Raw genomic sequence first — 17,619 nt, forward strand, 5'->3', positions numbered from 1 at the left:
GCGGCCGTACCCTGCGGCATTTCGCTGGTTGGAAGGCAAAAAGCTTACTGACAAGTTTCACAGAAGGAAAATGGGGACGAAATGTCTCCCAATGGAAGGAAATGTTGTTTTATTTAAATGATTACAAAATCAGGTAAAACGAACAGTGAGGTTGTCAGTATAAGCACATTACTGGTGTCAGTATGATGTTGCACCACCCAGGGCCTGTAACGATAAAGGGCCCGTTTAGGTCAGGCATATTGTATACAGACGTGGAAGAGAGAATACCACTAAATTCTACAATCCGTATGCACTGCATACACTCAGAGATTACTGTTAAGTGCACTTATGGAGCCCAATGAGTGAATTGCATATTTCCGGTGAGGAAGAGCATTGGAAAACAGTCTTCGCTACATTAGGTTACTTAAACTGATGTCACGCTGACCTAGAATTTATGGTCAGCGATGAAGTGTAAGGACAATGTATCGGATGCGGGTTTTGCAACTGTGAAATACTTTCCTACATTATAGAAGCGAATACTAATTTTGAACTAATATTGCGAAAATTTTCAAGTTGGGTAGCTTAGAAAACCTTTCTGTTTATTGCAAAGGAAAACAATTAATTTTCTAAAACGTCTTCATCAGTTACTTTAGTTTTAATGTACTCTACGAGTAATTACTGACGTTTGATATTAACATGAAAAGGATTCCGTGGACATGGAAAGGACCTGTTCTTGGGCAACTACTTCTATAATGACCAAAAGGCCTTAAATGCTTTTCAAGGACATGTGTTCCAGCAGCGGTATGAAAAGCATGATAGTAATAATGACGGTAATAATCGAATTATCCGGTAACTTCACACTTCATAGTGGATATTCTCGGACTAAGAAATTTCATTAATTAGTGAAAATTTCAAAATGGCTTCACATCGAGGCTACGATGCCTAGAGGAGTCTTTACATCCTGATGACGTGAGAATAGCACAATCTCCGCGTCAGAAGCTTGCTTCTACTTAACCATTTCATAGACTTGCATTTTTTCCAGCGTGACTAATTTTGTAAGCTAAGCACATCATCCGTTACAGCACACTCCTGGGTCTGGGAAATGTGTCCACAATGGTCTGGTGGAACGAACTATCACAAGTACAATGCGTGGGTTCACTCATTTACTTTTAAGAGGCACAAACAGATTTACTTTACCTCTGATAACCTCAAGAGAAAGACGTTATAATCCATAATCCAAATGAAACATCACGTTCCTTCATTCCCAACTGGACAGAGCCGCTTTACTTTGGGAAATGGCATAGGTAGAGGTCATGGTAAACAGAAATACTGTCGCCAGTAAACTTACTTACATTAGAAGATTTTATTTTATTTGATGAACCGATAGCCATTTAAAGGAACAGGGCTCTTATTTTACTTGTACTTGATTGAACTAGAGACGTTGAAAAATTTTGTGCTGGACTGTGATTCGAATTCGTATCTCCTCTTTCGAGGATCTGAATCTCTCGGAACAGTGTAGTTTAATCGTTTCGTTCCTTTTTCCAAAACTGCAATCTTCTCTAGGTCTCCTCCAAAAGTAAGTATGTGGGTCCGATTCCTGATCCAGTACAAAAATATTCATATTTTCATTTCAAGTCCTATTACGTGCACACCGGCCTGCTAGTGAAAATTAACGTGCATTTTTAATGTCTGTTCATGTGTTGCCAACAATTTCTGGTCAAACACGCACACATCTTACTGTTGGTGAGTAAGCAATTGATACTTAAGCTATATTCGAGGACGATAAAGAAAACGATAGGAGTGCGGTTCGATTGACGCTCAGGCACAAAAATTTGTATCTTTATTTTAGATTCAAACACCTAGCAGCTGGTAAGAAAAACCTATACGTAACATTTGATTTTACTTAGTTAACAATCCGATTACGTGTTGGGTTCGTATCTCCATCACAGAACTTCACATCACATGATTCATCTTTAAATGCATACACACTTTGTTACTTCTGAATGGAGGTGTATCCGACATCTTTCGTGGTTAGTTAACAGGAATGCTAGGGTCTTGATAGGAGTCCCGGTTTATTACAAAACTGTCGTCTTTTATTTTCAAGTTTAGATTTGGTTACTGATACTGGCGAAAATTTCGGTTATTCATGACTATTCACAGCTAGCCAGCAATATGATATGATTAGATTAGGTTAGATTAATACTTGTTCCATCGATCATGAATAAGACATTTCTTAATGATGTGGAACGTGTCATTTTAATGATAGATTTCTTTACATAGCGGCATTCAATTTCTTTACAATAATTTTTTACCCTCTCTCTCATTCTTTTTTATTTTTATCTCTCTCTCTGTCTCTCGCTCTCTGTCTCTCACACACACGCACACACACACACACACACACACACACACACACACACACACACACACACACACACATTCTTTTTTTATTTTATTTGTTTAGTGTGCTCGACTATCGGCGAGGCACGAAAACGTCCATGAATGAGTTTCTTACTTTTGAGTACAGTTACGAAAGAAATATAAAAACAACTATGAGAGTTACTGATTTCTGATGCTTAGTTTGCAGTCAGTTCTCAGTATTATTAGTAACTGCCCTCCAGTCCCTAAACCTAGTTACAGAAATGCGAAGCAGACACTTTACGTATTCCAGGCCGTAGCAACCGCATCTTCTAGACGCCAGCTATGGTCACTTCCCAGACCGCTGTAGGATCACATCGGTTCGTCTTCTTCCTGCTGGTACTGTAACTGAGATTTGGCAACAAGGCAAGGTATGTTTGGTAACTCTGTGAGCGACGAGTTACTTCCTGGTGTGCACGGAATTAAGCCTCAAAGTTCACTTGATATTTCCTGTCATTTCCATTGAATAATCTGACTTATTATCGCTTGAGGTGTAACAAAAGATTTTAAATTTACCGTTTTCAGCCTAGGAAAGCCGTTGGACGTGGAAGTCGCATCTAATCTCGTCCTTTAAATAGCGGTTTACGAGTTCTAAGCCCTATTGGCCTCGTAAGAGGAAGGCACAACACATACCTCTTCGCTAGATGTGTGGTAACGTGCTGACCTGTAAAAAGGCGTCTGTTATGATTCGCGGTTCCAGTCTCGCAGACTGTAACGTTTTTATCCCTTCTGTGAAAGAGCTACAAGCAGTCAGATCAAACATCGATAAGGAAATCGCAAGAAAATACTTTCAGCCCATAGTGCAATGGTGCAAAACTTACAATGCTGCACAACAGCTGACGCCTCTTTCCGCTGCTGACAAGCAAATTTTGGGTTTCTAGGAATACATAACTTTATTTATGAAATGACACATTTGCATACCTGTTGAGTATGACACAGCATACCAATTAGACCCAATCGAAATCTAAGTGAGTAGTATTTTACTAATTCGTGCCGAGAGAGGCACGCTTGTGTACAGATACTCAGTTTTATTAAAACAGACTTTCGTCGTAAGGTTATCGTGGGTAATTTTATTTCATTTCTTATAATACAGTTATGTATTATAATACAGTTATGTATTAAAACAATACTAAACATGAGAGAGCAATTAATCATCAACTATGTATGCGAATTCTCTGATGTTATCTATAACAGTCTGACAATGCACATGCAGTTTATTGATTACATCCATGTAGAAAACATTGTTCTGAGTTAAAGCTGTCATACAAGGTTTGAAGAAGAATAAAATGCCACAACCAGACGACAGCTAATGTAGAAAATACTTTTCTATTTTGGCACGATGCGCTCTCCCCATACATAATACAAAAGCTTCGAGATGCATCTGCTGCCTGGCCGTCTATTGAACCTGAAAAGAACAAAATGTCGCAGAAGTTAGCCCTTTGGGTTGAGAAGTGAAGGGAATTATGTTCAAAGTTCCATTAAATTGGTAACTTCAGCAGACAGCAGAATTGTGTTATAAAAAAATGTAGCAGCGAATGTGACAGAACTCGCGACGTCTTACCTAAGGTGCGGGACGCTTACCGTTTCGCTACTACATATCATGTAGCTACAGCACCTCCTGAAGCCAAGAACAGCTACTCCAGAACTTTCGCATTCCAAAGCGCTGTGAGATAATGCGTATGGCCGGATCTAGACTTCTGAGGGACAGACAGTTACGGCTTTTCTATTGCACTGCACGACGTTTTCAACAAACAGATAGCGTGATAGAGTAGCTCAAATTGAAAGGAATACTTTCGATTTAAATTTCTCCATCCTACACTGTTGGCAGTTCTGTGTAGGTGGCAGTTACGTGATTTTATTCCGGCGATTACAAGATACAGTCGGAAGCATGCACTGGTTAGGCGAGGCAGCTAGTCCATTGCGATTCGGTCAACCAAGTAAATGAATGTTCGGAACATGCTGCAAACCACTACAGGGAGCCTGTGTGTCAGAATTCTCATCGAATGTGCCGCAACGGCGTTCTGATAGAAAAACGTTTTACATGGAAGAGGATTTGGTGGTCTGTTGGATTTATAATAGGTTGATATGCCGATGTCTGGGTGAAACGTCCCCTTTGAACAATTTTACATATGACACGTCCCCTTAGAACAATTATACATGACTGTGCTTAAACTGACACGCAATATTTTTAGCGCAACGCAATCCGACTTTCAATAATCCTTACAAAAGAATGGCCCTGACTAACATTAACCTATACCTTTCACAAATCACTTACCTCACAAAAATCTTCGTTACTCGAACTACTGCAATACAGCGAGCGCCACTACTGCCAGCTAAATAAAAGATTCAAACTACGGAAGGCACTAACTACTGATAGGCATAGTTAGCGAATGAAAGATTTTAATAGAGAACAAACAATGCATTTACCTTAATAGTCATAATATATATAGCAGTTCATGACATCCAGTCTTACAAATTTCAAAACTCCGCCATCTCTCTCCCCACATCCACCACTGCTGGCGGCTCACCTCCAACTGCGCAACGCTACGCGCTGTTCACATCCAGCTGCCCAACACTACAATGGCAGACAACAATGCAAACTAGCCACAGACTGCACACAGCACAGCTAGTGATTTTCATACTGAGCGCTACGTAACGTTGCCAATAAGAAAACATAAACAGCCTACTTACATGGGTTCAACTCCAACTTCTGCCAATGATTATTAATAGGGAGAGACAGATTCTATACTCTTCAGGCTACGCCAAGTGAAGAAAATATAATGGTATTGTGGTCTGAAATTCACATTAAACATGATATTCCTTCTCTACCAAGTAGACGTTAGGTTGAACCACAATAAAGTTAGGAGTGGTGAAATGTGGGAACTCTATCTCCAGTAACCTTTCTTATACTAGTTATCTATTTCTAGTGACGAAACAATCGCTATGTAGGGTCACAGGACACTTATTCCACCTTTTATTTGAGCTTCTGTATGTCGATGAAATTGGTACTGAAATTGGAATACAACTCAGACCGCCCTTAACGCGGAATTTGATCCCTTCGTGACAATACAGCTCGACTACTATTTGTTGTTTGTTCAAAACTGCAGATTCCTCAATATCTCTACATATTGCGCGCAAATGGGTTCGAATCCTGGCCCGGCACTAAAGTTTTCATTATGTATTATCAAGCTCTAGCATGAGAATACCTACCTGCTGGTGGATAATAATTTTCATTTTTAATGCATTTTCATTCGCTGTCAACACTAACGAAATCTGAAGTTTTTGTCTCCCAGTGAGACACAGAACTATTTGCGAGATCACTGTAAGTTCAAGGATGTTATTCGGAACTGCTGGCGGAGAAAAATTCAGTAGCTGACGTCTCTTTGTGTGTAGTCAACAACCATATGTGTGTGGTTCGATTCCTAGTCAGCACTGAAGTCTTCGTCATATTATTTCTAGTTCAAACATGCTCACATGTCGCTGCTGGTGTAACAAACTCATATTTAACGTTCGTTTTCTCTAGAATATAACAGCGATATGTGCCGGGTGCGAGTTCTGGGAAGGAAAACGTTAATGTTTCGTCTCGTCATTTCAGTTAAAACATCTAGCTATGCTACTGCCGAGAAAATCGGATATGTCACAGTTGATTGTGCTTCGATAACAATCCGATTAGGTTCTGGGTTCGAATCCCTGTCCAACACAAAGCTTTACCTCACGGCATTTCAAGTAAGTTACTTGTGAATAAGCAATATTTAAGATCCCTCGTAGTTCTTTAACAGGGACAATAGATGCTGGGTAGGAATTCGCGTCCGTTAAAAATGTTTACGTTATGTAATTTAAAGTTGATATTTGCTAACTGATACTCTCTAAAATCGAGCTATATCACTCTATGTATGTCTAGTCAGGAATGACTGTTAGTTTCCGTCAGTCACGAAATCTTAGTCTGCATGACCTGGGTTTGAATCCATATGCAGAACGAGACGGTTCGTCGTGTCATTTGAAGTTCATACATATTCTCAACTAGCTGCTCTGAATAATTTCAAGTTTTAATGTCATTTTGTGTTAAATAACAAGTACGATTTGTTACTTTGAAGAGGAAATTATGAAAACGACGAACTTACTACGTGCATTACCTATCTGACGCAATAATGAGAGTGGTAATAGTTCAGGTATGTCATTTATTGCAATAAATGTGAGCTTACAAGCCTTAAGGACAGTCTTATCTGTGATAAGGTGTTCCCTGATATTTATAGTATCGTGGTGTAACTTTACATCTTGTGTTATTCAAATGGTTCAAATGGCTCTGAGCACTATGGGACTTAACTACTGAGGTCATCAGTCCCCTAGAACTTAGAACTACTTAAACCTAACTAACCTAAGGACATCACACACATCCATGCCCGAGGCAGGATTCGAACCTGCGACCGTAGCGGTCACGCGGTTCCAAACTGACGCGCTTAGAACCGCACAGCCACACCGGCCGGCTCTTGTGTTATTGTGATACAGAGCAGTGTTTTCTAGTGACGACTTGTTGGAACCATTTTCAATAGTCAAACGACTGTACCAAGGAGCGAGTAGAGGACCTGCTAGAGAGCTTCGTTATGTGGGTTGCATGCGAATCAGGCGAAATGCAATTCAGGTCGTTCGGATACTTTTGAGCATGACTGTACATATGAAACGTTACGGAGTTGAATGATACCTCCTAGAAACGCGCGGCCCATTCTGATAACGGTCGAGCCACTGAACGTAACTAGCTATCCTAGTTCACCTGAAATGCGTAGGTATGTTGGAAAATGACATAGGCTGCCCATATGTTGCATTAATTTCTTCTCCAGTTATCGCATTTGCTTGATACGTCACTCATTGAACATGTATGGAATTTCATGATCTACCCGCTTGAGATCCTCGTCCAACAGATAACATACGAGGTGATCCAAAAGTCCGTTAACAGTTGAAAATGCACTAATTCACGGAGTAAAGTAAGGAAAAACATACAACTTCACACACATGCCTGAAATGACATGGGAATTTATTGAAAGCAAAAAGAGTGCAAAAACCAGCCAACAGATGGCACTGGCGACGAGAACTGAAATGCCTCTCAACAGAACTACACTATAATGCGGTGGAACACAGCAGTCTGGAAGGACAACATGGCTAAGGTGGCACTTCAGTCTAGGAATCAGCGGAAACTATTACGATCACTCCGTAGCCTACGATCAGCCAATCTAGCCATTCAGGGCGCTACAGGTCACATCTACGACCCCCTACGACAAGCAAAACTGCTCACCTCACCTCACCCTACAGGGCAACCAACGCTCCGGACGTCATGGAGGAAAACGAAGAAATCAACAGGGTTACCCAACAGGAGGAGGACATTCGACAATCTGGACGAAGGGATGACGCTCTTCTAACAACACCAGTCAGGACATTCATTCGCGACCTTGAATCACATTCGGCCCCAGGACCTGATGGGATAACAAACAAACAACTCAAAGAACTGCCGAGGAAGCTATTGATGCTCATCAGTAGGATCTTCAATAGCTGTCTCCAACTGAAATACCTTCCGGCAGCCTGAAAAATAGCTCGCCTTGTACCGATATCCAAGCCAGGAACGGACTTGAGCCTATCGACAAACCATCAGTTTATTACCTATTGTGTCAATAGTTCTCGAAAGGATAATAGAATAATCTTATAACGGCTTCGACAACCCCTCGCCATGTAGGACGTAATTACACCAGATCAACTCACCTTTGAGTCAAAGCTATCGGAAATTCAGCTACTGTGCGTTACGGAATATATAGCACACAACATGAATCGATTGAACTACATTGCGGTTGCTTTCGTGGATGTTGAAGAAGCCTTCAACTGTGCGTGGAAGGACTAGCTGGACGTCAAATTTCACGCCTTAGGCTCGATATCCGACTACTGTATCAAGGCTGTTGACAATTTCTCCAAGAATGTCGCATCTATGTCAAGATAATCGGACAACGATACAGCGCTCTACAATTACAAGAGGTATTACCAAAAGGATCCGTCCTCTCGTCAGTGCTTTTATACTGTACGTGAATGCCATGCCAGTGCTCGCGCAGGTTGTCCTTGCGCAGTTCGCGGATAACACCGCGTTATTAACAAGTAGTACACGCATCACCGAGATAGTATGGTGTCTACAGAGGCAGCTGAACATCACAAAACAATGGGCATCGGCACATCGTATGAAACCTAATACAGAGAAGACTAGAGCAATTCTCTTCGCCAACCGCTGTGGCCTAGTGGCTCTAGGCGCGTCAGTCCGGAACCGGGTTGCTGCTACTGTCGCAGGTTCGAATCCTGCCTCCGGCATGGATATCTGTGATGTCCTTAGGTTAGTTAGTTCTAAGTCTAGGGGACTGATGACCTCATATCTTAAGTCCCATCGTGCTTAGAGCCATTTGAACAATTTGAACAATTCTCTTCACCAACGACGACCTGGCCTTCGTGACAGCCTTATTACAAACAGCGTTCCAGTCCCTTGGACTGATCACGTTCGTTATTTTGGAGTCATAATTGATAAAAAATTACTCTTCAAGGAACTTGTCAACGCTAAGAAGGGTAATACGTTACGCCTGATATATTACTGTACTACTTGTACCCTCCATGTTATTTTCCTGCTCCTCCTGGAGCGTCACAAGCGAAACAAATATTAAGCAACTACAAGTGTTGCAAAATGGCTGCCTTCGGCTCATTCTCCAAGCCCCTCGGTAGGCTCGGACAAGAGACCTTCCTCAAGACCTTGACAGCGACCCCATCCAGGACACCATCAGGAAGACAACCGGAAGCTCATGGCCATCACTACCGACATCCGGCCGACCAGCCGCCACCTGGGTACGTCCGATCTATTGGCACCAGACTCGGGTGGCACGGGCCATCATCGAAGCTCCTCAGTAGCCAACAAAAACATGATTCGACGATACTAGTCTTAATGTTCCTATTAGTGTTGTATTGCGAAACCGTTGAATGGTGTTTACATGTCAATACCATTCAATCCATGATAAGAAGATTGCAGCACTGCATTGATATCAATGGTCATCACTTCGAACACCTTCTGTAAATGGACGTTCATGCTACTTTTGTGACCTTCGTTGACCTTCAAAGACCATACTGTTACACATCATTGGATTCGTATCGACAGCCGCTATCAGAAAATAAGTACCAAAGTTTAGGATCCCATTTAAAAAGCGAAGTTGACCTTCACACCTCTGAAGCGAGCCCATCTAGCAACAAAAATCCAATATTATGGCCCCCGTTGTTCCATGTAACATTTGTTCCACAAACTTTTCAGCTCCTATCATACTTTCGGCGTTATTCTTGATGGCAATAGTTGGCGACTCATCCTGTATATTCCCAGAAATGGTGTCTAATGGTTATAAACCAACTAAAGTTTGTTATAAACCAACTAAAATTTTGCTCGTACAGTGATGGCACGTTGACTTACAAACGAAAAAATAAAAGGTGTACTTCACATACAATTTTATGCTGGTAAATTTTTTATTAAAATTTTTTACACAGCAATTTTACTTTATATTGCTGTCCTATATTATACAGGGATCTTATTTTACAGTTTTCTATTACATAACTGCTAATTGTCTTCCTTCACTTGCAGCGAAACCGACCAATAAGGTCAAATCCTATTTCATAATTGTGTACATGTCGAATGTGTAACTTTCCCCTAAAGCTAATTCTGTTACATATATTTTATGACATAAGTTTATTAATATATGTAATATGTTAAGTCGTCTTTACGTAACAAAATATTGCCAATTTTTTATGTGATGGCGTAGGCAGCCATCCGTCTAACCTTACAGCATGTTATATTTCCTTTGTATACAATTTGTGTAAGCTTTTGTATTACTATTACCTCGTGTATACTACTTTGATGTTACATTCCTTCTGTTAATTTTAATGTTAAACGAAAGTGTGACCCTGCTACATTAGTAGTAACTGACGTCATGCAGTGCAGATCACCATCTCGAGGTACCTCTCAGCACTAGCTTCCGTTATACTCCAAATCTAGTCGTCAATTTCTCTGACATAGCCAGCCAGCATGGCATTACACCACGAAGAGGCAAGATGTCGCAGGTATCTGTCATGTTCGTCCCATTCGTACTTGAAGTTGTACACACTTTATGATAATGCAACGCCTGGCATGTCATTGTAATGCTTCGACTTTCTTGTGGTATATCCTTATATAATTTTACTTATCGGAGGTACTAATTATTGTAGTTTGACGTTCGACTGTATTCGTCCATACGAGCACAATTTTGCGAGAGTTATTATTTTACATCATAATGAAATGTGTGGCTAGGGCCTCCCGTCGGGTAGACCGGTCGGCTGGTGCAAGCCTTTTTAGTTGACGCCACTTCGGTGACTTGCGTGTCGATGGGGATGAGATGATGACAACACGACACCCAGTCCATGAGCGGAGAAAATCCCCGACCAAGCCGGGAATGGAACCCGGACGCCTTTGCATAGCAATCTGCCGCGCTGACCACTCAGCTACCTATCAAGGCGGACACAACATAATGTCACAGAGTGGTTAATGGATATGTTATTGTTAGCACTGAGCTGTTGTGTATACCCTACTACCATTTTTATACGACTGTAAGCATGAAACCTCGGCGTTCTCTTTTTATAGAACTGAAGATTGCAATACATATTGCGAAAATTAGTAAACCAGTAATTGTGTTAACATACTATGTTGGCAAATATATTGGTTTTTACAGGAAGACCACAGTACAACAGTGGATGCGTTGCAATGTTCTGTCTTTCTTTTTAACATGTAATTGACTCCAGATTATACTCCGTCTGACGACAGATGACAGGATTCCTATTACACCCAGCACCACAAAGTGAAGAAATTTACTCCACACTCTAGCGTATTTCGAAACAGTGGAAGCATCAACATCTGAAATTTGTAATGTGTTACGTTGTTGCCTCATCATGTTACTTAGAGATAAAAGAATATAATATTTACGTTTCGTGCGGTTCTATTATGTTGTAATGTTGGATCTCGGGCTCATCTTCGTAAATACAGATGAAAATCTTTACCCACTAATTCCACTGGCGATTCATAATCATTCTCTTTCTTAATTGCATGTCAGGTTATTAGTGGAATGAATTAAGACATCGGTTCAGAGGTAATCGCAAGTGGTTCAATGACTTTGAGGCCGAGCTCAGAATAATTACGCTTGCAGATAGCGAGGAACGAAGGAGCCGTCTGTTGAGGCTAAGAAGCGCTCTGTCATTTTGTGTATTGACTGCCGTTCAAAGTATAATTGCACGTGGTCGCTGAGGAGAGGTAGCAGAAAACATACGAGTTCAGTGAAACTGGAGTATAGGCTTCAGCAATCTGACACTTACTTGTGTGTTTCATAGATTTGTAAATAGGGTGATTCAGTTTCTTAAACAAAATAACACGCTACCTCAGAACCGACCCTCCTGCAGTTCTCATTGTGCTTGCCTGCACTTGTCTTTAGAAATGGCGTGCTATTTTCCAAGATCAGTTTGTTACGTAAGAGAGGTTTGTAAGTGCAAATGCAACTACCAGATTTGGAGAAATATTTTAGGATTTGACGTGCTTCTAGCAGATTAATTTCCTAATCAACGAGTTATTCAGTAGGGTAAGATAATCAGTGACTGCGAAAGTTAATAAACATTTTGTCATTACAAGCCCTTTCGGAAATATAAATGGGATGTAATCTTTAAAAGTACTGTCGTTATGATTGAACTGTCCCTCGCCAATCATTTTCATTAAATATTTTTAATTGAAAATAATTGTAATTCTGCTCTTTTCTCTACCATTTAATGTGCAATTAACGCACCAGTGGAAAAAATGCTATAAACTTGAATCTGTTACTCTCAGAGAATCGTAAAAATCACCAGGTTGTATTTAGGATATTCAGCTTTAGTACGATTGTTATTATTCCGTCTTCTGTCTTCTGACTGATTTGAACACGAACAATACGAGACTGGAATAGAAGGGAGAACCGATAGAGGTACACAAAGTACCCTCCGCCACACACCGTCAGGTGGCTTGCGGAGTACGGATGTAGATGTTGAAGAGTTGTGCTTCGAATTCCTCTACAGTGAATCTTAAAGTAAGACTTCAGTTATTTGTTAAATATTTCCCAATCTCTGTTTACCGTGCAGATTTTATACTTAAAAGCTCATTCTAGTACTGGGGAATTTATTGCGTGATGTCTTTATACGTGTCCTGTCATCCTGTCCCGTCTTCTTGTCGGTGTTTGCCATGTGTTCCTTTCCTCGTTTCTTCTGTGGAGAACGTTGTTAATACCTTAATTTAATTTTATACCCCATCCTACAACACCGCATCTCAATCCCTTCGATTCTCTTTTTTTCCTGTTTTCCCCGGTTCACGATTCATTTCCGTACAATATCGTGCTTCAGCCATGGAGAGAGGGAGAAGATTAGTGTTTATCGTCCCGTCGACATAGAGATTGTTAAAGACGGAGCACAGGCTCGTATTAGGCAACGTCGTGGAAAGAAAGTGGCCGTGCTTTTTCGAAGGAAACATCCCGGCATTTGCCTTAACGATTTAGGGAAATCACGGAAAACCTAAATCTGGATGGCCGGACTCGAGTTTGAACCGTCGTCCTCTCGAATGGGAGTCCAGTGTGCTAACCACTGCGCCACTTCGCTAGGTATGCTTTCTTCGTCAAACAGCAAAAAAATTCTTTTGGCGATAAATTCTGTCCTTGCCTCTCTATTCTTATGTCCTCCTTGCTTCGTCCGCTTCCAAGGTAGCAGAAACCCTTCACTTCTCTCCTCCGTAGTCCTCAATTTTGATGCCACATTTTTCGCTAGTCTCATTTCTGCTGCTCCCCATTACTCTTTCTTAGTCTCAAGCCATATTCTGTGCTCAGTGGACTGTTGATTCCTTTTGAACAGCTGTAAATCTTGCTCAGTTTTAGTAAGGACACCAGCGTCAGCAGCTCTCAGCCGACTGATGACCTCAGCAGTTCGGTCCCTCAGGAATTCACACAGCTCTCAGCCGACATACATCAACAGAGCGGCAATTTAAATGTTTTCCGGGGTACATTTATCAAATTTCCCGTGTGTTTTTCTGTTGAAGAGATTTAATATGACGTCTTTGTGAAGATGAATTCACTCAGTCTGTATTGCAATAGTTGCTCATCGAACAGCCAACTACATAGCTCGTTAACGCATCAGCGTCCGTTGGTGACGCATCAGGAAGGTGGAAAGTTGCATGTCTAGCATTCTGTCTCCTTTTATAGTTTACTTCTTCAGTTAGTTTTGCTAGTGTGGTTAGAATGTGTGCTGGCTGTGTGCGGACGCAGGAGGAACTGGCAGCAGTTCGCGAACAACTCAGTGAGCTTTTGTCTACGGTCAGCCACTTCCAGGCTGCTGCCTTGGGGTGTGACAGTAGTGGAGAATCCAGCGCGTTGCCTAGAACACCTCAGATGTCGCTTGTGCTGCACACGAGCTCTGCTTCCAAGGCACCCGACGCGGTGGCCCATCCTCGCAGCAGGGTTAGTGGACGGTGGTAATGCTTGGCGGAAGGCCAGTGTAGAGACTGCCTGTCTGGCCTCGCCCATTCACCCTGTGAGTTGACAAGTGGCCGCTCTATCAGCAGGGTGTGGCGTTCGCTGTGTTATTCAGTGGTTTGGTATTTAACTAATTTGTAAATTGAAATGATAATCTTATTTTATTACATTGAGTAATTACTAAATAATTTTTCTCCCGGCTAAAGATTTGATCAAGTTGCTAAAGAACTCCAAGTTAACGTCGTGTTAAAGTGTTGTCTGTAAGTTGTGTAAGTGTCACTAAATCACAGTCCATACAAGGGTCCGAGTGGGCACACGGGGGAAGAGATTTACTGGTTATCGGGAGCTCCAACAGTAGGCACGTTATGGACCCCTCTTAGGTAGGCACTCTATACGTCTGTCGGAAGACCTCGTCCGAGATACGGAGGCGGCCTTGCCTGCGGCTATCGAGCGTGAAGGCTACATTCCTCTGCAAGTTGGGGGTCACGTCGGTACCAACTACGCCTGTCACATAGGTCCTGAGGCCACCCTCAGTTCTTACAGGGGGCTGGCGGAAGTGGTGAAGACTGCTGGCCTCACACATGGAGTACAAGCCGAGCTCGCAATTTGCGGCATTGTTCCCAGTGTTGGTCAAGGTCCTTTGGTTTGCAGCCGAGTGGAGAGTCTCAACAAAAGGCTTCGTCAACTCAGTGACAGTCTTGGCTGCAGATTTCTAGACCTGAGTTATCGTGTGGGGATTTGTAGGACTCCACTGGATAGATCAGAAGTGGACTACCCATAGAAAGCAACTACTCATTGTCAGAGTACTTGTGAAATTCACATGGGTTTTTGGGGGAGATGGTACTCTGAGGTGCTCTAATGAACAGTCACCAATCGAAACCCAGCAAGGGAAGTCAGACTTGTCTTACAGGAAAGTTTTCGCGGTCAAATCATTCTTAGGACCAAGATCTGGCTGTAACCCGAAGTGGAAAGCTCTGAGGTAGATAGTGAGTCTTGGAATGTATATCGGAAAGACGGATTAAAGATCATAGGAGGGAGAGTATTCATTGCAGTTGAGAAAAATATTGTCTCTGTTGAGGTCGAGGGTGAGTGTGACAATTATCTGGTCGCAAATAACAGGTGTAGCTGAAACCATCCAAATTGTTGGATACTTTTACCAGCCACTCGATTCCGCTGTGACAGTTCTAGAGTCATCCAGAGATAGTGTTAGGTCATATTATGTAATATTAGTTTGAGGCGACTCTAACCTACCGATATACACTGGTATGTCTATAAATTCACTGTGGAGGGGGGGGGGGGGGGGGGGAAGGTACAGACAGTCGTGCGAAATACTTTTGAACACGTTTTCTGAAAACTGCCTTGACCAGCTAGCTCGGCAGTCCACACACAATGGAAAACCTTAGTCCTTGTAGCTACTAAGATACCGGGCCTTATTGATAGTGTAACACCCCGCCCATCACTTATCTGGTTTTGGTGTGTGTTCACCCCAGGTAATTGACTAACAGATCAACAGAGAGTGCAAAACTGCCGCAATGTCAGATAACGCAAAGAAAGTAATAGGGCCCTGTGACTCCTAATTGAACTGCGGTGGCAGTGTGGACATTAATTGATTCAGAATTGATCCCTTTTAATTAAAAAGGGGTGCACATTGATGTTATATTCAGCTATTGAACACCAGATGCAAATGTTGAACATAAAATTAATTAATAAAGTGACTTGGGATTTCAACTACTTGATTGAAAACAGATGCAGTCGATTAGCACAGATTTATTTTAACTCACGACCTTCAATCATCACATTACATAACTCTCCTAACAGGCAGTGGTAATAAATTGCGTTTGCGTGGAGTAAAGCACGCTAAATCAAAAGTAATTCCTATCGACTGACCCAGGCGTAATGCGAAGTGCGAGAAGAATTCTACAATACATGGCCCATGAAACCCTCGTGGAAACTTTGCCGACGTGATCCAAAAAATTAATCAGCGGCTGGAGCGAGCGCAATATCACCGAATTCAACGTAGCGGAGCAGCGTCGTTATGCGGACATCGGACGACCTCGTGGTGCTGCAAGGGTGTGCTAGTCTATTCACTTCTAGCTATCTTGCTCAGTACATAGCTGACCGAAAACTTTCTATCTCCAAGCTCAATCGTTCCGTTTTCTAAGTCCTAAACTGCAGAGATGCTCACTCTCTCTCAGGCAAGCTGAGTAAAGAACGCCACATCCGCACTCTAGGCAAGCTGGGAACGGAAGACCACTACGGAGACTTCTCCCAGTCCGCTCTTCGCCTCGCTTTCCCCTCCAGCAAAATCACTTACGGCAATTGCAGCGCAAGTCGCATTACAAATGCATCTCTTCCCAGCACTGACTAATGCATGCTCTGGAAAGTGAACAAATTCCCACAAAATTTTCCTTCCTCTCAACTTCTGCTATTTAGCTCCTCCCAGGCCACCCATCACAATTTTTCCGGAATTCTGACTCCCAGGAGAGTACTTCAAATTCCTTGGTCCTACATTCCCATTGGATGCCGGCGTATTTCATTCTGCCGCTCTTCACCTGATTTACTTCAGACTCTGCAGACCGTGAATTCAGCGAGAAGTTTGCTATACTCACGAACACGTATATTTTGACCTCTGTTGACCGCTCCACCGTTGCTTTGCGCGGCTTTCTCGCATGTTTCTCTGAAAATGGGACGATGGACATTTATCAACAGGCGTACAAGTTCTCCATCTGCTTCCCAGTACACCAGCATGGGGTCAACCACCCACTCACTGTCACTCATCTTAAGGTAGCTGGAGGCCGCGCCCCGTTACCGCTTTCTCAGAGCTTGAGCCGCCCTAAGCTGCCTATTGTCACTTCACTTCGCCGCTCCCCAGCCGGCCACAGTCAATCCTGAATACTTCCCTGGGATAAACTAGCCTCCAGTAAATTGACGTATTTCCACAAAGTTTTCATGTTGTGTGAATTACTTTAAAACCATCACCCGACATTAATTATTTCAATACGTCCATACTATACCCTCTACAAGATGCATTGTGCCTTGTCAGTCATCTTTGTTCAGCCCTACTGTTCGCTCAACATGAGTTAGGTGATCTTCAATGACTTCATGTAAGGGGCATAGTTCGTGCCATCTTACAATAGTGTCAGTACAGAAACGGGGATTAGCGATCATGGTGTCATTATAGAAACTATAGAAACGAGGCTTAACAAAACAGTCGAGAAGGCTAGGATTGTGTTTGTGCTACATAGAGCAGATAAGCAATTAGTGGTAAAAGATTTTCATCTGTATTTACGAAGACGAGCCCGAGATCCAGCATTACAACATAGTAGAACCGCAGGAAACGTAAATATTTTATTGTTTTCTCTCTAAGTAAGATGATGAAGCCACAATGCAACGCATTACGGATTTCATAATCATTGTAAACATCAGAACTGACTTCTGTGTCATTATGTTTCCTAAAGGCAAACTGTTCGTGTTCTAACGCCTTTTGTATTCTTCTATATGCAATCGTTGTAAGCAAATTTGATAAAGCTGGTAAACTTACCCCACGGCGAGTGTTCATCAGAGACAAGTGTACCGTCAGGATTGGCTCAATGAAGTGTGATAGGACCGCCGTTATTTTCTACATACATAAATGATCTAGGAGACGGGGTAAGCAGCAGTCTGC

At 42.2% G+C, this 17,619-nt stretch overlaps 1 protein-coding gene across 1 annotated transcript in view; it reads left to right on the forward strand.

Annotated features, from left to right (window-relative positions):
- Window positions 1-9,097: 9,097 nt before the first annotated feature.
- Window positions 9,098-17,619, forward strand: part of LOC126235072 (Down syndrome cell adhesion molecule-like protein Dscam2) — a 159,327-nt gene continuing 150,805 nt past the window's right edge. The window contains exon 1 of the mRNA XM_049943805.1: window positions 9,098-9,255. Coding sequence (XP_049799762.1) covers window positions 9,098-9,255 — 158 coding nt within the window. The remainder of the gene's footprint in view (window positions 9,256-17,619) is intronic.

This window comes from Schistocerca nitens, chromosome 2, assembly GCF_023898315.1.
Source record: "Schistocerca nitens isolate TAMUIC-IGC-003100 chromosome 2, iqSchNite1.1, whole genome shotgun sequence".
In the NCBI taxonomy this organism is placed as follows: Eukaryota; Metazoa; Arthropoda; class Insecta; order Orthoptera; family Acrididae; genus Schistocerca; species Schistocerca nitens.